Source organism: Ursus arctos, unplaced genomic scaffold, assembly GCF_023065955.2.
Source record: "Ursus arctos isolate Adak ecotype North America unplaced genomic scaffold, UrsArc2.0 scaffold_9, whole genome shotgun sequence".
NCBI classification, from domain to species: domain Eukaryota; kingdom Metazoa; phylum Chordata; class Mammalia; order Carnivora; family Ursidae; genus Ursus; species Ursus arctos.
The window spans coordinates 38671932-38699918 of record NW_026623111.1 but is presented as its reverse complement, the minus strand read 5'-3'; the positions used below and the strand labels follow the sequence as shown (position 1 = coordinate 38699918).

General features: G+C 44.6%; 3 protein-coding genes across 9 annotated transcripts in view; 1 reads left to right on the top strand and 2 right to left on the bottom strand.

The window, feature by feature from the left end:
* Window positions 1–6293, top strand: part of FRYL (FRY like transcription coactivator) — a 247256-nt gene extending 240963 nt beyond the window's left edge. For 5 of the 7 annotated variants that reach the window (XM_057309789.1, XM_057309790.1, XM_057309788.1 and 2 more), the window contains 4 exons: window positions 1835–1852; window positions 2592–2702; window positions 3694–3884; window positions 4199–6293. In XM_057309789.1, the coding sequence (XP_057165772.1) occupies window positions 1835–1852; window positions 2592–2702; window positions 3694–3884; window positions 4199–4457 (579 nt within the window). In that variant the 3' untranslated portion in view covers window positions 4458–6293. The remainder of the gene's footprint in view (window positions 1–1834; window positions 1853–2591; window positions 2703–3693; window positions 3885–4198) is intronic. The other 2 variants (XM_057309786.1, XM_044387721.3) reach the window with 1 other exon arrangement.
* A 2998-nt stretch (window positions 6294–9291) lies between these two features.
* Window positions 9292–13369, bottom strand: ZAR1 (zygote arrest 1). The gene is made up of 4 exons (XM_026508680.3): window positions 12398–13369; window positions 10966–11058; window positions 10798–10872; window positions 9292–9435 (listed from the first exon to the last, which is right to left on the bottom strand). Exons 1-4 carry the CDS (start codon window positions 13367–13369, stop codon window positions 9292–9294), a joined length of 1284 nt encoding a protein of 427 aa, XP_026364465.2.
* A 1215-nt stretch (window positions 13370–14584) lies between these two features.
* SLC10A4 (solute carrier family 10 member 4) lies at window positions 14585–20107 on the bottom strand. Its single transcript, XM_026508679.4, has 3 exons — window positions 19512–20107; window positions 18521–18731; window positions 14585–15297 (listed from the first exon to the last, which is right to left on the bottom strand). Exons 1-3 carry the CDS (start codon window positions 20105–20107, stop codon window positions 14785–14787), a joined length of 1320 nt encoding a protein of 439 aa, XP_026364464.2. The 3' UTR covers window positions 14585–14784.
* Window positions 20108–27987: the final 7880 nt, after the last annotated feature.

Genomic DNA, 27987 nt, shown 5'->3' with positions numbered 1-27987 from the left:
AAGGGGAAAAAAGGAATTAACCCTCAACTAGATTTGGAGCCTCTGGTTTTATCTTTGCCATTATGTAACTGCATGGCTTGAGCATGTAATATAAACTGCTTTTTTTCTACATAAATTAGTAGGTGATGATTAGACGAAGTGATTTCTTACATCCCTCTGCCTTGAAGAAAGCGAGTTCCACCCCCAAGAGTCTAAGTCAGTTAATACAGCTCAAGGCCTTCTACTAAGTGAAAACTGAAAACTGTACGCTTAAGAATTTCATTTATATCTTGCTCTCCTTTTATATTCTGCTCCTTGAGATTGGGGACACTTGTTATACAACATGACTAGTATCTGTCCCTATGTACCAGAATTCTTTTGCCTAATAATTATTTTTAAATAAATGAAAAAAATACACCTGCCAATTTCAATATACTTAAAAATCAAGAACTTTAAATCTGGAAAGTTGGCATATTTACAGTAATTTCTGGTAATTCAGAGCAACACAATTAATTACATTTGTGTTATCTCCTACAGTTGTGATCATAAAGATTTGAGAGAGAGAGTGAGCAGGGGAAGGGGAGAGGGAGAGAGACTCTTAAGCAGACTCCCTGCACAGCGTGGAGCCCAACGCAGGGCTTGATCTCACGACCCTGAGATCATGACCTCAACTGAAATCAAGAGTCAGATGCTCAACTGACTGAGCCACCCAGGCGCCCCGTCATTTCTTTTCTGTTACATCCCAAAGTAGACGCTGTGAGTGTATGCGGATAGAGCCAGTTCCATTATTTATGCTAATAGAAGTGAGAAAAAGTATTTGAAACTCAAATGGTTGTTAGTTTCCGTATAAAACTGTAAAAAGTAGAACCTCAAATTTAGATATGCTAATATGTTTGACATTGGATTATGCTCAACCAATATTCACTGAATGACTACCCACGTAATTTATAAGGAACCAGAATGGAGCTAAAGTTCACCTTTGCTTAGCAAATCCCTTCTAAATTGATAGGAATAAATGTTATATAAACAGTTCTTCAGAGGACACTATTTAGAAAATCAGACTTCAAAGGGACTTTTAGAAGCAATATTTACGTATAGCAATTGCTATTTTAATTAGAAATCATTCTTCTCTAGAATGGACTAGAGACTAGGTCCAAGTGGCTATAGATATTTTAATGTAATAATTTTTAAATAGTCCTTAAACTAGATGTTTTGCTATGTATTTTACATACATATCTCATTTGACTCAAACCTAGTTGGGCTGAACTTCTGAAGCTCACTAAATTGCATTTTTGGAATGCATTTTAAAGCACACATCTGCTTTTGATATTTTATGTTCTGACTCAGCACCAATTATGGCAACATAGGACCTAATTAGTAAGGGTAGGAAGCCAAGACCCACACCAAAGATAATCTTCTCATGGGTATTTATAAGAGTATAAGCCAGTTCGTTTCTAAAAACAGTAATTCATTTCTTATTTTCTAATCAGAAATTTTCCACCTTACTGATGGAAATTTTATGACATTTGCTTTTTTTCTTAGAAGATCACTTATACTAGCCAAGTTTCCCTAGATCACATTAGTTCAGTTTTGTCCTGTGTAGCTTTCACACAGGAAAGAAATTATAGCCTAAATGTAATTTTGTTATTTGGCAAAGAGTTTAAAACACCCCGATTGTTACAGTAAGTGTATAAAAAGTTTTATTCTGGAAATATCAAATTTTTCTTTTGGATGCAATTAAATGTTCTTCAGTTTGCCTGGGACATCTGTGACCCTAGTTAAAATGATTTCTTACACTAATTCTTGGTCTTTTTCTTCCTTTGTATTTTTGTGACCCGATCACCTTCTTGCTTAGCAAATGGAAATTCTAGCAGTAAGTGACCTGTCTTAATTTATAGACTTATCCATGTCAGACAAACTGATCTTCATTTGCCATTTGTGACCTAGCAATGTTTTGTCATGGACTACTTGAAGAGTGTGCTTCAGTCCGCATAGCCCTAATCCATGAAATGTTGGTCCTCTAAAGAGGAGATTTTCTGATATGTACAACTAGCAGTCACCTTTTTTTTTATAAACTAACATTTTAAACTTAATTTTAAAAATCAAAAGTGCATATGTTAATTTCGTGGTCTCATTTCAATGAGATTACAACGTTTTGGGGTTTTTTTTTAGAAAAATGAACTCATTTTTAGGTAAGAGGTAATCCAATTTGACTTTGCTTTATCAAACATTTGTTGATAAATGCAGCGAGATATACATCTCAATGGGGGCAAAAGTATACGCATTTGTACATTTTTTTCCATTATGAATTTTAAGTTAAAGTGAATCCTTTTTAAAGCATTCTATATATTGCCTGCCGAAAAATTGTCTGTGAAAATGTGCCTCTCACTAAATGAATTATGTAACCAACAATCTTTAAATTTGTATTTTAATCCCAGTCTTCAAAGCATCTTTCATCGGCTTCACACTATATTAACTTGCTTACTGCAGAGAAATAAATGCCAATTTTTAACATAATTACTTATAAATTTTTATTGGAAATGTACTGTCTAATCAGACATCACGGACGAGGGGCATCTGAATTTAACGCAGTGTTATTTACTTACTTCTAGGAACTGGAGCTCTGCCGAAGGTTATACAAACTGCATTTTCAGTTGCTGCTTCTGTTCCAAGCCTACTGCAAACTGATCAGCCAAGTCAATACAATAAAAAATGAAGCAGAGGTAAATATTCAGTTCGAGTAGGAATCACTGATTCTGGAATATTAAAATATAATACATATATTCCTTGCAGGAGAGCTTTTGTCAAAAGTCACTTAATCCTTTTTTTCCAGAATTGTCTGTCTTTTTAGAAACGATGTGCTATTTCGGGACCTGTCAGTAAATAAAACAGCAGATAGCCAGTGGTCTTGAAAGGTTCAAGACCTTAAAGGTCACAGCAGCAGCAACAGATCATCTGTAACATCAGCTGAATAAAGACACAGTTAAATTATGAAACCCCCTAACATCTTGTCCATATATTTTTGTAGTTCTAGTGACGCACGCAAGAATCAACATGTCAAAAACACTTTGAATGTTGGAAATCATGTAATGAATAGGTTCAAAGGTAGTGACTTTAGTCTTTTTACCCCCTTGTCAAAGCTGGTACTGAAACAGGAAATGCTTTCACTTTTGTTAAATGGCTAAATCAATTTAAAAAATACATACTGGTTTATATAAAAAGTGCTAGGTCAATAATCTTTTAAAATATAAAGACTTTCCTTTGCTGTCAAAAAAAATTCATGACCACCCCCATAACAGTGAATGATTTTTACTATCCAAGATGTAATATCACTTGTTAAAACCAATATAAACATTGGTTGCAACCAGTTTTATTACATCTGTCATAACATTTTATTATAACTTATTTTTTTTCTTAAGTAACCTCTGTGCCCAATGTGGGGCTCAAACTCACTACCCCGAGATCAAGAGTGACATGCTCCACGAACTGAGTCACCCAGGCGCCCCTATCACCTGTTACCTTATCAAGTGTATTTAAACACGACTGTTTGGTAGTCTACTGAATCCAGAACTTGAAATACTAACTGCCAAGTTTAACATTTGCAAATCTTTAAGAGAAGCTACTCCTATCATCGGATATATCTTTACAGCCAATTAAATGCCCTTTTTGTTACTTAATATACAAATAGATCCTTTTAAAGTATTTTTGTTTTAGGTCATCAACATGTCTGAGGAACTTGCCCAACTGGAAAATATCCTCAAAGAAGCAGAGTCTGCGTCAGAAAATGAAGAAATTGACATTTCCAAAGCTGCACAAACTACTATAGAAACTGCCATTCATTCTTTAATTGAAACTTTGAAAAATAAGGAATTTATATCAGCTGTCGCACAAGTAAAAGCTTTCAGGTAAAATGTGAAGGGATTTCAAACCCTGTCCACCTAGACTGGGATTTTACAATGACTGGGTTTGGGCTTTTGATTTCATGTTTCAGTATCATGTCTTCATGAAAGCATGACTTTGGTATTTTCTACAGTTATCACTGAAATGACAGCAATTTTAGACTTTGTTCACCCCAATACTTTGGGTAATCTATTTGCTCAAATATTAAAACAGATCCTCGATGATTCGCAAGGACATTTTGTTAAAGGTATTCATTTAAAATGTAGCTAGTTTTAATAATTACTTGAGTCTCAGGACTTAAAAATATTGTGTATTTCAGATCTCTCTGGCCCAATGATATCTTCGGCAGTTGCGAAGATGACCCTGTGCAGACGCTGTTACACATATATTTCCATCATCAGACACTGGGCCAGACAGGAAGCTTCGCAGTTATAGGCTCTGACCTGGACATGTCGGAAGCCAACTACAAGCTGATGGAACTTAATCTAGAAATAAGAGAATCTCTACGCGTGGTGCAGTCATACCAACTTTTAGCACAGGCCAAACCAATGGGAAATTTGGTGAGCACTGGATTCTGAGAAACTTCAGGCCTTTAGGGAAGAAACACAAGTGAGGATGACAAAGATTATTAACAGGCACCTTTTATGAACCCTTGCAGTTCCTGGGTAACTTCCCCTGGCAGCATCCACAACTCGAGTGTAACTCACGTCCAACTTCTATCAAGATAAAGAACATCAAAATCAAAGATCTGAAAAGAAATCTACCAGCTGCCAGTACCTCCCACAATTAACTGTATGAAGAAGGAATTTTTTTAATTAACCTATGTGAAAAGAAAAGGGCTAAAAGTGATGCATACGAAGCCATTACTTTCTGGAGAAAGAAGAGAATTCTCAGACTTTGCAATAATGGCCTCTAATACTGAGACATTGGAAAGCAGGTGACATGAGGCTAAAATCCAGGCTCGTTCATTTTAGCTGAAGACCTGCAAAGCTGCGTGGATTTCCAGCACCCACAACATACTCTGGAGTTGATGCTTAATCATCTACATGAAGAACCTTCAGTCGGATAGATATACAGACTTGTTTGCAAAAACCATTGATTTTTTTCAACACGTGGGATAAGGGCGTGGGTGTTTTGTTTTTTAGTCTGTGTAAGGGATCATGTGTGCGTGAGCTGGGATGTGTGAGTATGTGATAGTCCTATTTTCAAGGTATGGATGTTTGGTGATAACGTGTCAGAGCATGCCTCAAAGAGCACTGCAAGATTATTTTTGAAGAAATTTTATTTTATTAGATCTAACTCTTCATAGTGTGTAAATGTTAGAACATTTTAATAATATTTTAAAGCTGGGCTTTCCCGGTATTTTGAAAAGAAATAATATATCTGTTAATGTTATTGGAATGCTGCTCAGTTCTCTGATCAGTGCTTACGTGACGATTGTTGATAACTAACCAAAGTAGACGCCTGCAGAGACTTTAAAATGTAAAATAAAGATGTATGCTGCCCGTCAGCTATTCTCATTAGAAAAGTTAACTTATTTTACTCCATAATTATTTTACAAACTGTATAGATTAAAACCAGTATTGTATATTGGTGCAATGCACTGTTAGACAAGAACAGGTGCACAAAGCTAAAGAAAAGAGTGTGGTCACTGATGGTAGAGTACATGACCTGCGGGCTCCAAGGTCTGCAGAAAATTCAAGAGGAGAGATGCAAACACATTTTCCCATGTGTATTCAGGACTCACGTGGTTCACCCAAAAGGAACCTGGGGCTATGGGGGAAAATGAAAGCAAGCCTGAAGACTGACTACCAAAACATGCAATATACTGACTCCTGTCGAAGTCTGTAGCATAACATGAACTGGATTCTCTGTCCTTTTTTAAATAGCATTTTGTAAAAGAAATGAATGTAGTCCCACAATTCCTCTGATTTGAAAGGAACACCTTGTATTTTTTATAGGCATCTCTTATCCACTGTGACTTTCTTTCAAACTGGGCTCTGTCATTCCAGAGTTTAGAATGTAGAAATGAAATGCTTAGCTTTGCCTTTTCTTGGGGGTGTGGACCCTGCCAGAAATGTAATTATGCTCAAGTGCATTAATTGAAGGCACTGTGCACGCCGTTGGACTGCTGACTAGAGTTATGTTACCTGTAAAATCCATAACTGGTCACGGCACATTCATAATCACTGTATTTTCTGACCCTGATAAAACACACACACACACGATTATTTTAATGGTGTTCTGGTACTGTAAATGGTGTCCTTTAAATTATTTAATAACTTTTGGGTGTGGGGCAGGAAGAAAGGGATGGTGTCCAGAGACACCCCACACTTTACATCCTATCTTACCGTCCCCTATTTTCTCACCCTCCTTATATCCTTTTTGTTAAAATAAAAAGCATTGTAGCTGTTGGTTTGTGTTGTATTTTAAGGATGAATGATTATAGTGTGCATCACGCAAATACATTTCAAATATTATCCTCATTCTGAAACATACTTTCCCGAAAAGGGGGAGAACAGTTGAGAACAGATTAGGTTGACTAATTACCCAAACCAAATCTTTGAACAGTTGAAATTTCCTTTGCATGTTTATATAGCTAAGTTGATTAATAAAGTAATAAGATGAATACACCTATAGAAAGTAAAAGGCAAACAGTCATTAGGATTATCCTTTTGCAACTGAGTTTTCCTAAAACCTACACTAGTTTGCTCCTCTGAATCCAAAGTTTGCATTTAACAAAATATACCAGATGCTTAATTTATTAAGCACCCTGTGTAGTTCCAAACAGAGCTATTTGTGCTCATACCTTTTTCTTTTGCCCACTAAGTTGATCGTTTTGTAAATAGTAAGCTTGTAAAATAACACCGAGAAGGGAGATCTCGCAGTTTTTTCATTCTGCTTCTAGAACTGGAAGCCAAAAGTTGTTTTGTTTTTTTCCACAATTTAGAAAATATTTTCTACTTTTAGTTATATAAAATAGAGGGTGTACAACCCACAAACTACCATAAACATTCTCTTGGAACAAACTCACCAAAGCCAGAGTAAGGTTTCCTCATTTAGGTCTAAGAGAGCTGCTCGTACACCATGCCAGCATAATCTAAATGAAAAGAAGATATTAGAATCAATCAACGTAATTATAATTTTACTTCATGGCATTTAAAAATTTTTTCAAAGTAATCCACTGTCACCTTAGCAAATGTAGGAAATGTAAAGAAAACTAGAATTACTGGACACCCAGAGATAACAGTATCATGGGGTATTTCCTTCTAGTCCAGGTCTCTCTTGTTAAATATATAGATACACACACACACACATACATTGTACACAGTTTTTGACAGTGCGAATTGCTAGAATGTTATCACAACTTTATAACAAAGATGTTTTTGTGCCACTGTGTCCAACGCACACTAAGTAAAACCTGCTTTGATCCTTGCTTTCCTCAACTGTAAGATAGGTTAGCTGCTCTCTTAGGAATAGGAATGGCAAGCTCTTAAGTTTAAAGAATGATCTAACTACCCATATTAATAGACTTAGGACTCCCTAACAGTATGTTTCTATTGTTCCCTCACTCAAGTGTTTACTGAGTGCACTCGCACGCCATGAGTCAAATAAGTTTCCTTTCCCTGTCCCTACCTTCAACCAAACCCGTAGGAACAGGTGTTTGTTAGAACATCACCTTCCCCCCCACCTCGAGTTGTCATTCATCTCTTTGGTCCTTACCACCATCTTATCTGATCTTTGCACATCTCCTTACTGGTTTATAGACATCCACAGTGATTATTTCTTTTTGAAGATAAATCTGTTAGTGTCCTACCATAGCTTTAAAACCTTTCAGTGAATTCAGATAAGACCAGTCCTGAGAAAAGTCTAAGTAGTCCTCCCAGCCTAGGCCTACCAGTGTCATTTGCCATCATGCCCATTGCTGTCCTCCAGAGTTCAACTACTTTGGTTTCCTTCTGGTTTGCTCTACCACTGGGCCTTTGCACATGCTACCTTGGGTCTGAAAAGTTTTCCCTTCCCCTCTTCACCTAATTCAGTTCACCCACACTTCAGGTCAGCCCAAGTGTCATTTTTCAGGCAAGACTTCCCTGACCTCCCTAAATCTGATCCCCTATTATAGGCACCTAAGAAGCTCTTTCATACTACATGACAAACTCCACGTTACCTTTTTCTAATGCAGAAAATAATGGCCATCTACCCACCACACTGGAAGCTCCAGAAGGGTGGAGGCCACATCTGTGTTTCCGAAGTGCAACTGACTCAAGTGGTAGTTTTCCACACCTCCATTCCATAAGCAACACCCAGGGTGCTTGTTAAAATGTTTCTCCCCCGGACAGTGATTCCAAAGGGGTAGGGGCCTCGGAATCTGTTTCTGCAAGCACCTTCCCTGGTTCATGTGGATGCAGAGGGGACTTCCCCTGGCTCTGAGCATTCTGGAGACCTCAAGTTCATTTTAGTTTCTTTATTCCTTACATTTGTCTACACCCATGCATCCAAGATGTTAAAACGGACCTCTCTGTATACTACCCTAAGGTTGTAAGGGTTAAGTGGGAGGATTAGAAAACTGGAAGGAGGCATAATCAGCACCTGCTTCCAGTTGTGACGTTTCTGTAGCCATTAAACCAATACCCCTCAGCTGATACCATTAAAGTCCCGAGGCTCTAGACAACATGCCACCCCAACCAGGAGTGCTCTGGGAGCAGGGCCTTGGTATTTTCCTGGCAATCATGCAGGAAGCGAGGAGGCGCAGATGGGATGAGAATTCCTATGTCAGTTTGCAGTTATAGAACTACAAGACAAAAACCCAGCCTAAAGCAGTCTGTTAACGAACTTGAAATCTTTAAGTGCGGTTAGGAGGCCTATTTTTAATTAGCACCTGAAGTCCAGTTGATGAAGTTAACAGCTTAAAGAAGCTGCCCTTAGCCACCCTGTTCCAGTCCCCACCTGCACCCCGTCCCCAGCCGCCAGCCACAGCTCGCCAGCCGCCGCGGGCAACCCAGAGGCGGAACCCTAACTCCCCTCGTACATCAAGGCTGGGTTCTGCCTCCAATTCGCCCAAAAGAATGTTCTTCTAATGGTTAGGTGGCTTTTCATTCAATCCCTATCTTGCTTAGAAGCCTCAGCCCCGGAGCCACACGTGAGCAGCAAACCGCATACTTGTGAGGCCCCCTAACCAAGTGACAAGTGCAGACTGTTAGCAGAGAAGCGCTCCTAAACTTAAAAAAAATCTTATGCAATTTAATTGTTTTTGCAATACTTTTATTTGAAGGCTTTGTCAAAATACAGCCTTTCCTGCAGTATATTGAGAAGGGAGAGGCAGAAAGGAGCATGAAAGAAAGCTAACTTGTCTGCTGCATTAGCTCACGTTCAAGTAGGACTGTGGTTTTTGGGGTTTTGTTTTACATTTATTTAAATGATATATTTGAAGCTGAAAGTGCTGTCACAGGACAGGCGTTTGCCTTTGCATCTCCCACACAAATCTTGACGATGGGGCCTTGTGGGGTCAACGTGGCGGAGTTTTACACTGCAGGAGCATCTAGTCTGCTTACAACTCTGAAAAACCAAAGTGAGAAGCACACACAAGATAAGCCTGTGGGGACTGCCTCCAACTTCGAAGTTCTTTTTCTAGTCCATTCCAAGACTTACTGAGTGCACTCAAGCAAGGCTCCGTGCTAACCTTGCTGCACCCCTTCCAGCAAGGACGGGCTAGGAATAGAGGGTGCTTAACCAGGCAGCCACTGTTGCACGAGATTCCGTTCAGACTTGGGAAGTTTCTTTTGAAACAATTAGAAGAACATCTCTTTCTGCACTTGAAGGGTGGAGAAGAAACCCGCGGGGGAGAGGAGTCGGACAAGGAAAGCTAAGGGTGAGGCTGGCTACAAGGCACACGCTGTGGCTCCCGCTAGCGTCGCTGGCTGACCTGCCTCCCTGCACACGCACCTGCCGCAAAGGACCTGAAGCTCACCCCAAAAGCAAAGCAGCAACCCCTGAGCTGGGAGCGGGGGAGGGTTGGGGGAGGCATCCGACTTTAGAACCTGACCCTACTCTGCCCTCACCTAAGGGAGTCGGAACTGTTTTCCACACTTGGGTTCTCTCTTCCTACCCTAGCGGGAAAGGCTCCCAACATCCGACTTGAGGGAAGTTCAGGGATTAGGCTGGGTCAACGGACACATCAGGCTCCACTACAGTGTGCTAACAGTCACGATCTCAGGGTCCTGGGATGAACCCCACAACCAGCTCCCTGCTGTGCGGGATGTCTGCTTCTCCCTCTGCCTCCCCTCCCCCTACCGCTCATGCTCTCCCACACTCTCAAATAAAATCTTTTAAAAAATAAGACCTACAGACCATTTAGCTCTTAAGTTTAGTCACCTCTTTCCTTAGACTATCTAACCCCCTTAGCACAGTGCAGTGCTTAGTTAAAAGTAAACCAGCAATGTTACTCATTATCCCCATAAAGGTGGGCAGCTTAAATTTACTGTAAAACAAATCACCCTCCCTTCGCGAGCATTCAGGCAAGACTGAACTTTCCAACCCCACGCTTATACTAGTATCTTGACTGCGGGATGTGCTCCATATAAAGCATTCCCTTGGGTAAAACAGGCAGCCTCAGGGCAGTAGAAAGTTCTTCTGGGTTTTTGACTTGCTTTCTCACATTAGACTGAGCACCAGGTAAGACAAACATTCGTCCACGTTGCAGGAGAGGGGACAGCGTCTGAAGAGGTTAACATGACCAAGCCTCGCAAGGACAGAAGAAAACGAAACCCCTAAGGCCCTATTTCCTGGTTGCCTACTACTTCCACAATCCCCAGTGAAAAGCTGTCAAAACCCAGGTCACTAGGCACCTAGCCTCTCCCAGGATACATTCAAGACCCTCTCCCAGCTACCCAGTTCAGACACAAAAATGTGAGTACTTACCTGACAGGTGATATCCTCCACTCGGTAAGGGTTATAAGACTTCTGACAAGTTCTGCAAAACTGCTTGAAGTAAACCTGTGAGGAGAGAGGAGAGAGCAAAGAAGCAAAGAGAGCAAAACCCTCTTGACACTTAGGTCAAAAAGATGCCCCTTCCACGGTGTTTCTTACCTTGTTGGTGCCCTGCACACACCACACGTAGGCACTTTCCCACCGGATGTTGCAGTCCTTGCAGTGATAGTAGCCATACTTCTGCTCTAAGAACTGAACGAAAAGACACCAGGGTTTAACTCACAGGATATTTGAATTAGCCTCCATTTCACAAGCTGGGAAGGACCGATTTGCTACTTAAAATTGCAACCTCATTCCAGATCATGGAGGAAAGTGGGCTCAAGGTTTGCCCATTAGTCTTCACAATGTCGTAATTAGGTGACCTAATGGTTTAGTCAAGCATGTAAGGAAGTGGAACCTAAAAAGTTTATGTTCCAGATTCGCTGGGTTCTTCAATCTCCAACAGTGCTAGGAACCTAAGTTGCCGATAAACCAGAATTTATCTTTAACATGAACTAAAGTAAACTCTCTCATTCTTAAACTTCTCTTCTCCCCCTCCGCGTGAGAAACAGGTGTTTGGAGTTAGGCCTTTAAGTGCTCTCCAGAGTTCCTGCCAATTCTAGAGCAATCGCGTAGGTGAGCAAACATAGGTCCGGGAAAGTTAGGAGGTAAGATCACACACATGGTTTAAATTACACATAGCCTCTGTCGAACTTGTCTCCCTCCCCCTCTCTCCCCCTGCCCCCCACAGCCCTGGGCTGACTGTGGGAGAAACCCCAAAGGAGGCCTCCAGTGCTCCTACTACCTCTGCCTTTCCAGTTCCCTGCCTTACCACTGCCCCGCGCCACTCCAGCCCCTTAGACTCGCCTGGTGTGGCCCGGCCCACCACGCCTGCCGCGCTCAGGCAGCAAGATACAACGGCCCCAATGTTGTAGCAATGTTCAGTTTCCGAATAAGGGTACTTTCTAGGAGCGAGGAAAGATCCCAAGGGAGGCACGTGAAGAGCTCTAGCTTCCAGGAGGAGCTTGGGAAATTCGGGCATGAATCAGGGGAGAGCGGCCCAGGACCCCAGTAACTGACGGTTAGGGCTTCTTGCCACACTGAATTCAGTTAAGTGAGTGGGGCCCTCGGGAAACGACTCTCCTGCCACCAAGTTCCGCTTAGGATGTTCTGCTCGGTACCCCTCGTAGAGCATCCAAATGAGGACTCAACACCCGACTACGCGTCCACAGTCAGGGTTTTTGTTTGTTTTAAACAGTAAATACGCTCGGGAGAGCAGTGTTATCAGGGTGCCCGCCCCCCGCCAACCTGTGGGGCCGGTTTTACAATCGCCGCCAACGAGGCTGCACTCGCTGAACTCCGCTGTGCGGAAAGGACGACGCCCTGCCGCTGTCACCGGCTGCGAAGAGGCACCCAGACGCGGCCCGCCTCTAGGCAAGCCGGCGCCTCCACGCGTGCCGCGCGGCCACGGGGCAGGGGCGAGGGGCGCAAGGCGAGCACACGCCCGGGGCTCCCCCGCGCCCGTCCGGTCCCGTGACCGCCTGGGCCTCACCTGGAAGCGCGGCCGCTCCTTGGCCTGCTCGGGGCTCCGGGGCGACGACCTCGCTGCCGCGGCGTCCTCGGTCCGCCCCACCGGCGGGGGCTGCTCCGGGCTCCTGGGCGCGCGCCGCCGGGCTCCCTCGCCCGCCCCTGTGTCCCGCGGCGGCAACCCCGGCCCGGGGACCGGCGGCTCCCGGCTCGTCCGCACCGCGGCCTGGGCCTCGTCTTCGTCCCCCTCCTCCTCCTCGGACCGCGGCCGTTGGGGCGCCTTCGTCAGCGACCCCTCTCCCTCCTCGGGGCCTCGGGGCCTCGGAGGCGGCGGCCTTCGCTCTCCTTCCGGCACCGCGGGCCTCGGCCCCCCCGCCGGGCCGTCGGCCCCTTCCAGGAAGGTGGTGAGGCGGCGGGAGGCCACGGGCGAGTACACGGCGACCGTGCGCGGAAAGCGCACGGGCCGCGGGGCGCCGCTCGGGGGGCTGCCCTGCTCGGGGCCCCGGCGCGCCGGCTGCGGGGACGCCGAGCCGCCGCCGCCCGCACCCGCCGCTCCCTCGAGGCCAGGGCCGGCCAGGGGAGCGGAGTCGCGGGCCCGGCGCAGCAGCGTGCGCCGCCCCAGCGAGCACTGCACCGAGGCGTCGCGGCGCGGGTTCACCTGCACCGCCACGTCCCGGCTGCTGGCCCTGCGGGGCCGCGGGCCCAGGCCCGGGCTCACTTGCGACAGGAGGGCCATGAGCTGCGCCCGCTGGTAGCTGTCGAAGTACTCGGCGGCCGTCAGCTGCCCGCAGCCCGGGAAAGACGACGCGGCCGCCCCGGCAGAGGACGACGACGAGGATGAGGACGCGGGAGCGTAGCCCCCGCCCCGGTGCCGCCAGCCACCCCCGCCCGCCGCGCCCTTGCTCTTGGCGGCGGGCGGGTAGGGGTACGGGTACGAGTAGGGGACGCACGCCGGGTACATGTAACCGTCCAGCACCTCATCCCCCAGGGCAGCCATAAGCGCAGCCCCGGTCGCTCCCGCAGCCGCCCTGCCCTAAATAGGCAGCCCTGCGGAGGCAGCCGGCCGCCGACCCCACCGCGGCTCCCGGCACTGCGCGGCCCCCCGCACCCTGCGCGTCACCGGCTCGGGGCCCGGAGTGCCCGCCTGGGTGGCCTGTCCCTGACCTTCTCTGTGCGAGACTTCCACACCTGCAGGTCGGCACAAATACCCGTAGGCGATCGGGAAGACTGTTTTCTTTGGGATGCAAGAACTGATTTGTAAGTGAGCTCGCCAGGGGTGAGGAGGATACCAACAAAGGAGTGCAATCACCGGGATTAGCTGAGCCAGGTGGTCCCCATGCCTCGATTATTCCAGGTGTCTGCGCGGCCCGAGAAGCTGAGGCGAAGCTGGGTGCCTCTGCCTGGCTAGTGGGCAAAAATGCAAAAGTTTGGGGGACCTGCTTTGGGTCTGTTACCTATGATCTCAGATTCTAGTTTAATTATCTCAGAACTGCTCTGAAAAGTCCACCCCTGGCACCCTTTCGGGAACCCCATAGGGAAAGCACTCCAAGGCATCCACACCCAGGCTAATTGTTTGCTCCCCTGGAGCACGTCCTCCCCTCCCCCCAACCCCTCACCTCAAGTGAGTACCGCGAGGTACTGATGTCTATTGGGGTGGACAGTACTACAAATTGTCCTAACCAAATTATCCCTCCAAAAGATAATTGATTTGCCATGTGTCTACATAAATGCAGAAACCAAATCAGTCCCCAACTGAGAAGAAAATGCCTTGTTCCCTGGAAAAATGTTAGCTGTTCATTACTAATAGATACCAGATATATATTAATGTATTTTTTGTGTTGATTTGATACAGGTTTCACAATAAAATACTGTATTTCATTGTTTAGTTGACCTGCTTGGGGATTTTTTTTTAAATACAGGTCAAAATTCAACACCGTCAGGTATTCATAAATTGAGCAAGCACTTTGTTTTTTACAATTACATTAAACTCAATTATGCTTTACAAATTGCTTTACAAATTATGCTTTACCGAAAAAATAAACTAAAAGCTTGTTTTTACTCATATAAGATAGTGCACCAAAATGCTACATTTCCAAGACCCTGTTTTCTAAGAGTTTACATATTTGAAATAGTCATAGATCCTGGTAATGATAAAAACCAAAGAGCACATTTAACATGTTCAGGCTTTACTTTAGCAGTCCCAGGTGCAAGTTATATTATGACATTGAATTGTAATTTGTGAAAACGCTTGGTTAATACACCAATGCGACCTTACAATGGGAAGATCATAATTGTGACACGTGTGATAATGTGAACCATTTGTTATCCTTTATGTAAACCACATTCACTACCACAGACCGTAACTATGAAGTAATATTTCATCAAGATAGAAGCTCCTCTGTATCTCCATGGTTAGAGAGAAGTCTGAGCGGTTTCCATCATAATTAAATTATCAGCTTTCACTGTGCCATAGGAAGTGTCTGCCATTTCCTCTTCTTTTAGTTTCTTATAAGAAATATCTGTATCTTCATCTTCTTCTAGAGGGTCTCGCTTGTGCAATATTTCGCTTCCGTACACTTTATATATTAAAACCAAAATCCCTGCTTCTGCAGACTGGAAAAGGGCATAAAGCAAGGGAAACATGTACATACTTCCTATGAATTGTGGTGGGAAGGCCAGTTTCAGAATGGCAGTACAGAGCTGCACATTCTGACTACCCGTTTCCAGGCAGACAGTCCTCTTGCAGTTGGGTGGAAGATGGAAGAGAGTAGCTAAGCCATAGCCTGAGGCATAGCCTGCCAAAGGCATAAAAATTGCTATCATGTAAACACTTGCAGGAATGCTCGACAGCAGTTCAGGTCCTAACATAGTGCCAGTCATTATGAAAAGGACCACCAGCGTCACTAGCAGAGACCACAGGGAAACCTAGTAATAGAAAATGAATAGACAAACCATCAAAAATAGGATAGTTGAAAAGGAATTCAGGCAAGCGAATCCTAGGCTCTTGGAAGAAGTCTCACCTCTCACATAATGGAGATCTTTGCCATAAGCTCTCTTTGACAAAGTTCTCCTGAGGATGGATGGATCACCTCTTCAGGATGAATGTGGGTCCTTGCTGGACAGTTCTAATTGTTTGGAGGCCTGTCCTTACCACGAGTGACAATCTGCCTTCCCTCACAACTAGCCATTCTCTTGGATAGACCCCTCAAGACCAGCATAGACCAGACTCTTGTTTAAAAAACAGGAGGGGAGAGGTGCCTGAGTGGCTCAGTCAGTTAAGCACCTCCTTCAGCTCAGGTCATGATCCAGGATTCTGGGAGCAAGTCCCACATCGGGCTCCTTGGTCATGGAGGAGACTGCTTCTCCCACTGCCCGTACCCTCTGCTCGTCATTCCCTCTCCTGCTCTCTCTCAAATAAATAAAATCTTTAAAAAATTAATAAAAAATAAACAGGAGGGGAGAGGGGCCTGGTGGCTCAGTCAGTTGAGCATTGACTCTTGATTTCAGCTCAGGTCATGCTCTCAGGGATCAAGGCCAGCAACAGGCTCCTCGATGAGCTTGGTGCCTGCTTGGGATTCTCCCTCCCTCTCTGCCCATCCCCTCTTTTTCTCTTCCTCTCTCTCTCTAAAACAAAAAAACAAAAACAGGAGGGGAAGGCTACTCTTCTTCAGGCAGATTGTCTCCAGACTTTCATAAAACTCCGTGGTGGGAGTCCTGACTGTTCTGAACATGTGTTTAATTTGTGAGTGTACCTCTTAAAAACAGCAGTCAGAGTGGAGCCCAACACACCAGGGATGGTCTGCTGAACAGAGTGGGCAAATGAACATTACCTTCCCTGAACAGGACCCCCTGTTTTCCATAAGAAATTAATTCTGGTTTTACACGTGAGATAAAAAGCTATTAAAATTTATGAAACATGTGATATTTTCAAACTTCAAAATACTTCGTATTTCAGAGAAATAATAGCAATATTGAAACAATTACCAGCTCTTGGATTATGTAAGTGAAAAATGTAAACAGAGGATGTGAGGAATTCTCTAATTCTGAACACTGTTGTTTTTTCATCTGTTCATAAGAAACCTCCCACCTGTAAATCTCTAATGATGCCTAAAAATTGTTACATATAATAGATGGATTTTAGATAAAGTACAACTGACTCTGTATAAGACATTGCACTGTCTTGATGTCTGACTGGTACATCTCACTCATTCAAGTAAGACAAGCTATGAAAATAGTAAGGTGGAAACCTAAGAACTCCTCTCCTAGTTCTCCCTCATGTTAGTAGTTAGCTAGGGTTTTATTATTATTATTATTATTTTTAAAATTTTTAATGGGGTTGGGGGGTGGGAAGTGTCTGTGAAGGAAACCAGAGATCCAGAAGAAGAGTTTAAGTGCTGCTTCTGGTTTGCTAGCTATCTGGGGGAAACCCCTTTGGAGTCTCTGGGATTGGCATATACTTTATACTCTTTTTAAAATTATTTAAAATTTATCTGGGCTAGTAAAAAAGTCTATGCTAGAGGATGCTGTAATTACAACATAAAGTACCCATGCTACAAAGGTACGACGGGCAGAAACCAAACTATTAGAAATCAAAACTTTTTTTAGGTACTCTACACCCAACATGGGGCTCGAACTCATGACCCAGAAATCAGGAATTGCCTGCTCTACTGACTGAGCCAGCCAGGCACCCCTGAAGCTTGTCTTATATGAAGTGTTATGAAGCATGCTTTATGAGTGTTCTGGTAAAGGAGCAGGAATAGGTTCACCTTAAATTCAAAATTAGCCAATCTTATCGAACTATTACTTAAATATATTTATCTGTTTTCAGTATGGGAATAGCTTATTTGATTGACTTTCTCTTAGAATTCCTAAGGTTTTACAGTATTAGCTTAATAGTATTAGCTTAATGATTAAGCTTAATAAGTGCTCAATGCATTTCAAGATTATTTGTAGGTATATTACCTATGTAATATATAAATATATGTATATTTACATGTATGTATAAATTTGTTACATTCAAAATATATATTTTTATTATAGAGCACATTTTTTTTTACTCAAGACTGGATATATGTGTATAAAAGAACACTTTATTTTTCATATTAATACAAGTTAGCTTCTCTGAATAATCAGATTTTAGATTCATTTATTATTTATTTAAAATAAACTTATTTAATTAAGTAAAACACAAAAGATATGTCTTCTTAAATCTACATAACTGAAATATTGGAGAAACTATTTTCACTTAATTAAATGAATTTGCCTGCGCATTAACAGTAATTACTTATGTAATTTGAGTAACTTCCTAAAATGAGAGTCCTATTCAAGGCTTACTCTTACTTAAGATTTTTGAGTTTTCAAAGAAAGCTTAGTTGACAAATATTTAATTTTTTCTCCAGTCCACTATTACAAAATTTCTACTCCTCCAAAAGCACCAGTTGTTTTTTTTTTTTTTAAATAAAGCAATACTGGAAATAGTACACAAAATAATAGGAATTCTCATCCTTTCACTGGTTTAGAAACCATATGCAATACTGCAATGGGGAAGGAAAAACACACAGATTGACTAATGGTAATATATTCCTCATTATTTATCCAGCAACCAATCTTATTTTGTGCTTTAAAGCCAATATTTTGTGTATTCTATTGCCTCAATGTGATTTTTAAATTACTTTTGGTCTTATTAGTGTCAACTTATTTTTAGAAAAGTAATAAAACATTTTAAAGGAAACTTCTACAGAGTTTCTTAGAATTAGAGTTCCACTTACTGGACAAATTCAATTCATATAATTTTATTTCACCTGCTTTGATTTTTAGTACTGCACGATTTGTTAGTGGAAAATATGTTGCCAATTAATGGCATTGATATCTCTTTGCCCGTGATATGTTTCCTCCCGTTAATACTAATAGTTCTGTTATGCTGTTTTTAATTAAGCTGTGTCTTAATTAAAGCTGTGAGTTTTGAAATTCCAAAAGATAGCAGGTATCTTTGTGGCACAAACTTTTTTTTTTTTAAGTTTATCCATGCAAGGGCTTCCAAGGTTTCTTCCTTATCCCTCTTTTCCAAACTTCTTAGCATTTCGGCCAGGGGTCAGAGACCAAGGACTCTGTAAATACATAAAGTACATAAAAGGAAGAGTGGCCTTACCTTCACAATGTAGTCCGCCACCCGGTTGTATTTGTACCGAATGAAGACCCCCAAGCCGATGGGGATGAGAGTGCCGCAGAGGGTCAGGGTCACTGCCCCCAGCGGTAGTAACTGCACCAGGGGGGTGTCGATCCACGCCCGGCTATAGATCCACAGGCACAGGGGCATCAAGACTAGGGCCAGAAGCGTAGAGGAGATGGTCATGATGATGCTGCAGAAAAGGGAACGAACAGAATTCAGAACGGGCTCTGGGCCAAGAGTCTCCCTTGCACGTTGGGTAACCTCTCTCCTGCACATTGGGTAGAGAGGAAAGAGACTGCAAGTCTGGAGCCTGAAGGGTGGGAGAACCCACTTCATCTGAGGAGAGTGCCAAGAGAACAGCACCTCTAGACCCAACTGAAACATGAACCCCAGGATGGGGGGCGGGGAATCTGAGGACTGTTGCCTGGGCTTTATAAAGCCTACTGAGCTTGCTACAGTCTGGATGAGTCTGAGGGCAAGGAACATCTTTCTTTCTTTTTTAATCCTAATCCTCCAAAGGACCCTGTTAGACATGGTAAAGCTGCTGAACACTACTTGTTGGACTGAACTCAATTATATTGTCCTCTATATGAGATCACTTTCTTTATTGGGGCCAAGAGCCCTATTTTGTTCTGCATTTCCGGCGAGACCTAGCTTCAGGCTTCCCAGATCCCTTTGTCTTTCAGAGGCCAAAGACCTCCGCTGATAGCCCAACCCTGGGGAGGATGGTCAGAGCGCCGTCAGAGCAGCTCTGTCCCCGTCTAGATCTTTCCCCCTACAGCACTACCTCTTCACATCTGCCTTCACTTCTAAAGCCCGGGCGTCAACCTCTCCCTCCACTGTCTTCTTCCCTCTTTCACGCCTCTCTCTCTCCAGCCGCCTCTCCTTCCTTTCTCCTCCGTCTCGAACCCACGGCTAAGCGCAGCTGCTTGGAACGGGAGAGACGCCCAAGGAACAGACAGCTCCGTACCTGAGGTTCATGTCGCCGTCAACCAGCAGGGACATGAGGTTGGAGAGATTCCCACCGGGACAGCAGCCGCACAGGAGCACCGCCACGGCGGCCACCTCGTTGAGCGAGAAGGCCAGGGCCAGCAGGAAGGCCAGCAGCGGCAGCAAGCCGAACTGGCAGAGCGCGGCCAGCAGCGCGCCCACTGGCCGGCGGACGTGCTCCCCGAAGTGGTTCACGTCCACGGTGCAGCCCAGGCCCAGCATGGTGATGCACAGGGCGGCGCCCACGAACACGTTCAGCCCGTGGTTCAGCGGCGTGTCCCAGAACGGGGTCTGGGGGTGCGCCCAGGGGTGGGGGAACAGGGACGGGCCCAGGCTGGCCGGGCCGCCCGCCGAGCTGCCGGCCGTCGGCTCGGGGGTGGGCGTGGGGCCGGGGCTGAAACCGACGCCCGGGCTGGGCGCGAGACTGAGCCCGGGGCTGGGGCCGGCGCTGGAGGTAGGGGCGACGGGCAGGTCCGAGCCGGGGCGCAGGCTGCTGGCATTGGGCGACAGCGTGTAGTTGTTCGGCTGCAGCGAGGACGGGGCGAAGAGCAGCGTCGCGTTGTCGGGGCCGTCCATGGCGCGGAGGCCGGAGGCTGCGGGTCTGCTGTTCCCTGTCCCCGCGCGCCGCTCCCCGTCCGGCGGTCGCCGCCGCCGTCCGCCCGTGGGTCCGTCGGTCCGTCGGTCCGCAGCGGCAGACGAAGCTCGGTCCCCAGCCCCGGCTGCGCGGCGCTGACGTCTCCGCGGCGTCGGGCGCGGCGTGGGGGCTGGGGGGTGGGGTGGTCCTCCGCGGGCGGCACCGAGAGCGCAGCCCCCCGGGGTGAACCCAATCGCTGCGCCCCCGCGCCGGGCAGGCCCCGCCCCGCCGCCGAGGCCCTCCTTTTAATCACCAGTAAGTGGTTCTGTGAGAGTGTAGCCAGGGGCGGAACAAAGACCTGACAAAGGACAAGAAGAGGAAAAACCGTGCCTGGCTGCCGATCAAGTTCTCTGATGGGCTCTGCCTCTTTCATAATGAAATCTGGAGGGAGAGAGAGGGGAAGGGAGAGAGCGAGCGAGCTTATCCAAGCACGCACAGAAAGTGCATACGCTGTTCAAAGAGCCTGCGACCCTGAACATTGAGAGGGGTCCCTGACTTAGCACGAGCGGTTCTCTGGTAGCGAGACACAGTATTTGCCTTTAATTTGGTAACAGGCTTTTTAATTCTTTAAAAAAAATTTTAAGTCAAATAAATAATTTGCTCACAGTTTTTAAATAATACCGGTGGGTTTGGCAGGTGCGCGGGCATTATTTCATTTGATTCCCACAGCGGAGCCTTGAGAGATGCTGTTAACTCAGTGCTTACACATGGGGGATCCGAGGCACCGGGAAATCTCAGCCGCACCAGCCAGACCCACAGGCAGACCTGGCTGAATGGGCACCGTGGTGCGTCGTTAGGACAGTGAAGAGCTCGGCTAAGGAAAGGCTCCGTGAAAAATGTGTTTTGGAAATTGTTAGATGGGGAGAGGATGTTTGTCAGCGGCCATAAATTTATGAAGTGTTACGAGTACAGCCCTGGCATTAGGATTAAAGGGCTGAAAAGAAATAAAGTGGTGGGATTCGCTGCTTCAGACAGGTTTATCCCCAAACAAACCAAATTCAGAGTTCACGGCACTGTTGACTCAACAACTTTCAGTCAGTCCTCAGAGGCACCTACAAAGGAGAGGGACCTCTCTGCACACCAAGGAGGTGGAACCATTTGGAAAGGCATCTATCCGTCATGAAGCCACAGCCCACGGTGAGTTGTGAAAGCCAGCAGGAGGATTTTCTAGGCAGATGTCTTAGCTCAGGGTTAGTTTGAGGGGAGCCAAGACCCTAGAGTGAATTCTTCCTCCTGGGGGCTTGTCCTCCCCCCACTTTTTTAAAAAAGATTTTTATTATATTTATTTGTCAGAGAGAGACTAAGCACAAGCAGAAGGAGCGCAGGCAGAGGGAGAAGCAGGCTCCCCGCTGAGCAAGGAGCCCAGAACCCTGGGATCACGTCCTGAGCTGAAGGCAGACGCTTAACCGACTGAGCCACCCAGGCGTCCCTTTCCCCCCTTTTCTGACGCTAGAGGCGAATGGGTGACTTTCATTTCCCAGTGGTGGACTGAGCTCCTGTGTTTCATCTTTTCTCCTCCCCAAATCTCATGAAAATGACAGAGACTATGAAAAATAAGATTAAATTCACAGCATACTGCATTCATAATCATAGATAATTTGTTTTTTCTTCATTAGACCATAGATTCCATGGGGGCAGAGCTGCTGCAAGCATTTAGGAAAATAATGTGCCATCATACTTTCCCAAAACACTAAAACCAAGAAAACCATGCAGTGACTTCTATTGAGCTTTGAAGGAAGTGGAATGTGACCAAAACTAATCTGTTTTCCTTTAGGCTTATGTAAGCAAAACAAAGATACTCAGATATACAAGGAACAAGCTCCCCAGATACTTTCATTAGACAGGTCTATCCTGGGGAGCTGGGAAGGACAAGACAAGGAGGAGGCCCTGCTGAGCCTTTACTTTCTTCCAACCACAGGATGAGATAAGCCCAGAACACAGACGCAGAGGGTGAGGGGAAGCCTCACTCTGCAGACACCGCCCCCGTTACCCCTCCTCGTTGCCCCTCCTTGTGTTAATGATATTAAAAATCCACAATCAAATTCAATAAGCAGTAATTAGAGGCAGACCAACTCACCCAACTAGCTCCTCTGTTGGTTTGGGGAGGGATTGGGGAGGTGATTAATACGATGGGTGAAGAGCAAAAAGCAGAAGGCGATGGATCTGTTTCGTCAATCAGCAGGCTCACAGTAAACCTGCCCTTTGGGGGCTGCTTGGGGCCTGCAGACCTGTCGTCTCCCTGCTGATGTGGTTATTGTCAATGGAAAGAAAGCAGATGTTCCTGCCTCCCCTCTTCCTTCTGATCTCCTTCACTATTTAGGAGACAACCCCAGGAGTAGAAAACAGAGGTCATAATCCAGGTGTGGTAGTCGCATGGGTCAATTAGCCTCCGCAATTACCTTCCTCTTACTCTCGCTGCCACCACGGAGGGTGTGGCCCACCTGCAGGAGAGGGAATGCATAGAAGAGAGAGACAATAACACAGCACTTGGAAAATATGCTATAGAGGGTGGGGGAGGTGACAATAAATTTAGAACCTTGTTGCACACCACACCAAAAATAATCCCACATAGATTAAAGGGTTAACTCTAGGGCGCCTGGGTGGCTCAGTGGGTTAAGTGTCTGCCTTGGGCTCAGGTCATGGTCTCAGGGTCCTGGGATCAAGCCCCGCATCAGGCTCCCTGCTCAGTGGGGAGTCTGCTTCTCCCTCTCCTTCTGCCCCTCCCCTCTGCTCCTGCTCTCTCTGTCACTCACTCGCTCTCTCAAAATTAATAAAATCTTTAAAAAAATAAAGGGTTAACTATAATAGTAATGATGATGCAAAAAAATATTGGAGAAAAACATTGGCTAATATTTATCTCATCTTTGGATAAGGAAAATCACCCTAAGCAAAAAAGCAACAGAAGAAACCCTAATGGGAAGCTCACTAGATACGGCCACATAGAGGTTTTAAACACAGCAGTAAAAACAGCATTGAAAAAAATTAAATGCAAATGTACAAAATGAAAAAAAATATTTGAAACATACCTAAAATCAAGAGCTAATGTCATTAATTTATGAAATGGGTTTTACCAATTAATGAGAACAAACTACACAATAGGAAAAAAGGCAAATGATATGAATAGACACACAGATGACAGAAAGGAGTGCAAATCACCAGTATACTTATAAAAAAAATCACACTCACTAAGTAACCAAAGAAATTAAAGCAACTAGGGGCATCTGGGGGGCTCAGTCGGTTAAGCATCTGCCTTAGGCTCGGGTCATGATCCCAAGGTCCCAGGATCGAGCCCCGAGCCCCTATCGGGCTCCCTGCTCAGTGGGGAGTCTCCTTCTCCCGCTCCCTCTGCCCCCGTTTCCCCCCCTTGCACACGCACTCTCTCGCTCTCTCTCAAGTAAATAAATAAAATCTTTAATATAATATATGTAAGGGAACAATAGGAACTTTCCCCCCCAATGATTTTATTTATTTATTTGACAGAGAGCACAAGCCGGGGGAGTGGCCTGCAGGGAAAAGGAGAAGCAGACTCCCCGCTGAGCAGGGAGCCCGATGTGGCACTCGCACAATCCTGGGATCATGACCTGAGCCGAGGGCAAATGCTTAACCGAGTGAGCTACCCAGGCGCCCCAAGAACATTTTCTTTAAAGTGAGAGCTACACTGAGTGCTTACTATATACAGAGAATCTTCTAAGCCTTTACATGGTCCATCTCCTTTAACTCTTACAATAGGCTTAATCGGGTTAGAAATTTGCCAGGTCCAAGAAACAACAATTGTTGGAGAGGATGTGGAGAAAGGGGATCCCTCCTACATTGTTGGTGGGAATGCAAGTTGGTACAGCCACTCTGGAAAACCGTGTGGAGATCCCTTAAAAAGTTAAAAATTGAGCTACCCTATGATCCAGCCATTGCACTACTGGGTGTTTACCCCAAAGATACAGACGTAGTGAAGAGAAGGGCCATATGCACCCCAATGTTCATAGCAGCAATGTCCACAATAGCTAAATCGTGGAAGGAGCCGAGATGCCCTGCAACAGATGACTGGATTAAGAAGTTGTGGTCCATATATACAATGGAATATTACTCAGCAATCAGAAAGAATGAGTTCTCAACATTTGCTACAACATGGACGGCACTGGAGGAGATAATGCTTAGTGAAATAAGTCAAGCAGAGAAAGACAACTATCATATGATTTCTCTCATCTATGGAACATAAGAACTAGAATGATCAGTAGGGGAAGAAAGGGATAAAGAAAGGGGGGGGTAATCAGAAGGGGGAATGAAACATGAGAGACTATGGACTATGAGAAACAAACTGAGGGCTACAGAGGGGAGGGGGGTGGGGGAATGGGATAGACCGGTGATGGGTAGTAAGGAGGGCACATATTGCATGGTGCACTGGGTGTTATACACAACTAATGAATCATCGAGCCTTACATCGAAAACCGGGGGTGTACTGTATGGTGACTAACATAATATAATAAAAAATCATTATTAAAAAAAAAAAAAAAAGAAATTTGCCAGGTCACTTCCTAGCAGGGAGAGAGTCAGGATTGGAACCCACACTTGTGGATCCCAAAGTCTGCTCTCCGAAGCCCGATGCGGTGTGGTTAAATAAGCGAGAGCACCGACACAGGAGACCGCTGTGCAGATGCCAAGCATCATGTTCATAACCACAGCTCTTATTCTGGACTTCACAGATGAATCCCAGCAGCTCCTGAAATGAGCTATGAACTTGTCTGTAGATGTACATATTTTTTTCCCGGAAAAGTGAGTCCTTGACTTTTCTCAGGTTCCTAAAAGAGTCCCAAGACCTATTTAGAGGAATAATAAGGGAGAAATTCCTGTGATAAAATCTTAAGTGATAAAACAAGTTAAAAAGCTATCAACACACACACACACACACACACACTCATATTCTAGTAAATATATAAATATATATAAATTTAGAGGGAATTTCTCCAACGTATAGTATATCAGAGTGGTAGTATTAAAAGTGATCTTTAGGGGCACCTGGGTGACTTTGTCAGTTAAGTATCCAACTCTCGGTTTTGGTTCAGGTCATGATCTCAGGGTCCTGAGATCCAGCCCCCCACCCTCATCGGGCTCTGTGTTCAGCTGGGAGTCGGCTTGTGATTCTCTCTTTGCTCTCCCCCCTGCTCTTGCACATGTGCGCTTTTCTCTCTGTCTCTCTCTAATAAATTTTTTTATTTTGTTTTTTTATCTTAAATATTTTATTTATTTGGGAGAGAGAGAGAAAGAAAGAGAGAGCATGAGCTGAGGGGGAGGGGCAGAGGGAGAGGGAGAGGGAGAGGGAGAGGGAGAGGGAGAAGCAGACTTCCGCTGAGCAGGGAGCCGGGTTCAGGGCTCGATCCCAGGACCCTGGGATCATGATCTGAGCTAAGGCAGATGCTTAACCCACTGAGCCACCCAGGTGCCCCTCAAATAAATAAATCTTTTCTCCTGTTTTTTTTTTAAATCTTTACTGTGTTTCTGAATTTCTGCCAGAATAGTATTTTATAATCAGAAAAATATGTTATTTTTTAAAGTATCAAATCCAGAGGAAAAATAAATTCCACCAGTGTCAAAGGGCAAACCGCTTTAATCAATCTTCAGCCCATAGGTTGATGGAGAAAACTAGGCAAAAGACACAATTTACAATAGAAAAAGCATACGCTATTTATTAAATAGAAATAGTTTTATTTCACTAGTAGTTATATAAATATAAAAGTTAAAATCGGATAGACAAAGAATCTCAAAGCAGCAACAGTTAACGCTGCAATGCAACGGAAGGAGCCCTCGAACCCCCGGATGGTGGTGAAGGACTTGACATAGCTTCTGGGGAATGCAATTGCATAATACAATTCTGCTTCTGGAAATTTTTTTAATTAGAATTATTTCAAGTGAAGTGCCAGAAACCCTAACTCACAACCGTTTAAGGCCAAAAAGGGAACTTATTGACTCATGAAAATGAAAAATCTCCAGGTATGGCTGACTCCCAAGTTAAAATCAGGACTCAGTCTCTCTTCATTTCCCAGCTCTGCATTCCTCTATTGTTATCTTCATTGTCGTGTATACTTTCTCCATAGGGAGGCTCAGCAATTTCACATACAGGTTTCCCCTGATATCTGAAAGTAGAGCATTCCTTTGAAACCTTCCTAAGCTGGGATACCATCAGGGAAGACGCCATTACCATTCATCTATGCAGAAAAAGTTTTGAGCATTCCTAGACCCCAAAGTAGCCTTGGGGCACCTACGTGGCTCAGTTGGTTAAGGGTCTGCTTTCGGCTCAGGTCATGATCTCAGGGTCCTGGGATCAAGCCCCTCGTTGGGGTCCCTGCTCAGTGGGGTTTCTGCTTCTCCCTCTCCCTACCCCGCCCCCCGTGCTCTCTCTCTCTCCCTCAAATAAAGAAATAAAATCTCTTAAAACAACAACAACAACAAAGTAGCCTCTCTTACGCTTTTCTGATACCCCAGGACACATCCTGCTGACAGATGCACATTATAAATGGAGAAAAAACAGATGCTCACAGACACAGTTCAAAGCTGTGGAGTCTTGCTTGCTGAGATGCTAAGCCTGGTTCTCTGGGAAGGAGCTTGGCAGGGCTGCTCTCACTGCTGGGGAGAATGGCTTCTATCACAACTCATTGTGAAACAAACTCTGCATATGATTTTCGCCTTCGCCTTTCATTGTAGAAGGGAACATCCTCTTCAGATTTCTTTTGAAACAGGTGCTAATGTAGGTCTCTCATAAAAGTGAAGAGGCCGAATACAAACTTTCCAAAGGCAAGGGATACCCGTATATCCTACCGCTTTCAACCACCTACGAAAAGAGAATGTCTACTTCCCAATAATTCCCAGAACAATCTTGGGACAAATCTGGCCGTGAGCTTCCGCAGCTATCCTGTTTTTTTCTGATAACACATCAGATCTGTCATCTTTGTAAAAGTACCCATGTCCTTGCTCCTGAGTCACGTGATTCAATTGCACACTGCCTAGTTGCTACCAAAAAGCCATCAGGAGAGATTTGATTTAATCCAGATTCTCCTTTTTGCATTATCTCAAAATCTGTACCCGAGAAGCCCTCAGCTTTCCACTCATCCCTTCAATGACTTAAAAAAATTTCCTTTACATGGAAAGATTTGCTTTTTTCTTTTTTTCTGCTCATCATCTGTTCTTTAACCAGTTCCATTCTTGTTTTTATATCTTCTTTAACTTTCCCAGCACTGCCAGCTAACCAGAAAGGTGAGAGGTCTGTTGCTTTCTTGAAGTTGCAACATCTCAACATATTTTGGATGCATGGACATCCCATAACGACCTTTGTATGGCATAAGGCTTGTATCAGGAGGCATTTGTCATCTGATAAACTGAAAAGGAAGAAACAGTATCTACAAAGCTCTAACAGGATATTAAACTGAGAATTTATTTGATCGAAACATGAAAAAAAAATCCAGATGTTTTTCAAGTCTCCCAACTGAAAAATTACCTCTTGTTAAGTTACCAAGCAATACAATAAATACAAAAAATGGTTTAAAAAAAAAGAATATTTGTTTTTAAAAAAGAAGTTTTGGGGCAGTTGGGTGCCTCAGTCGGTTAAGCGTCTGCCTTCAGCTCTGGTCATGATCCCAGGGTCCTGAGATCAAGCCCCTCATCAGGCTCCCTGCTTAGTGGGGAGTCTGCTTCTCCCTCTGCCCCTCCCGCTGCTTGTGTTCTCTCTCTCTCAAATAAATAAATAAATCTTTTTTTAAAAAGTTTTATTAAAATTAGTCTCCACTAATTGGTTTGGATTTGTGGGGTTTTTTTTCATTTTGTTTTGTTTTTTAAG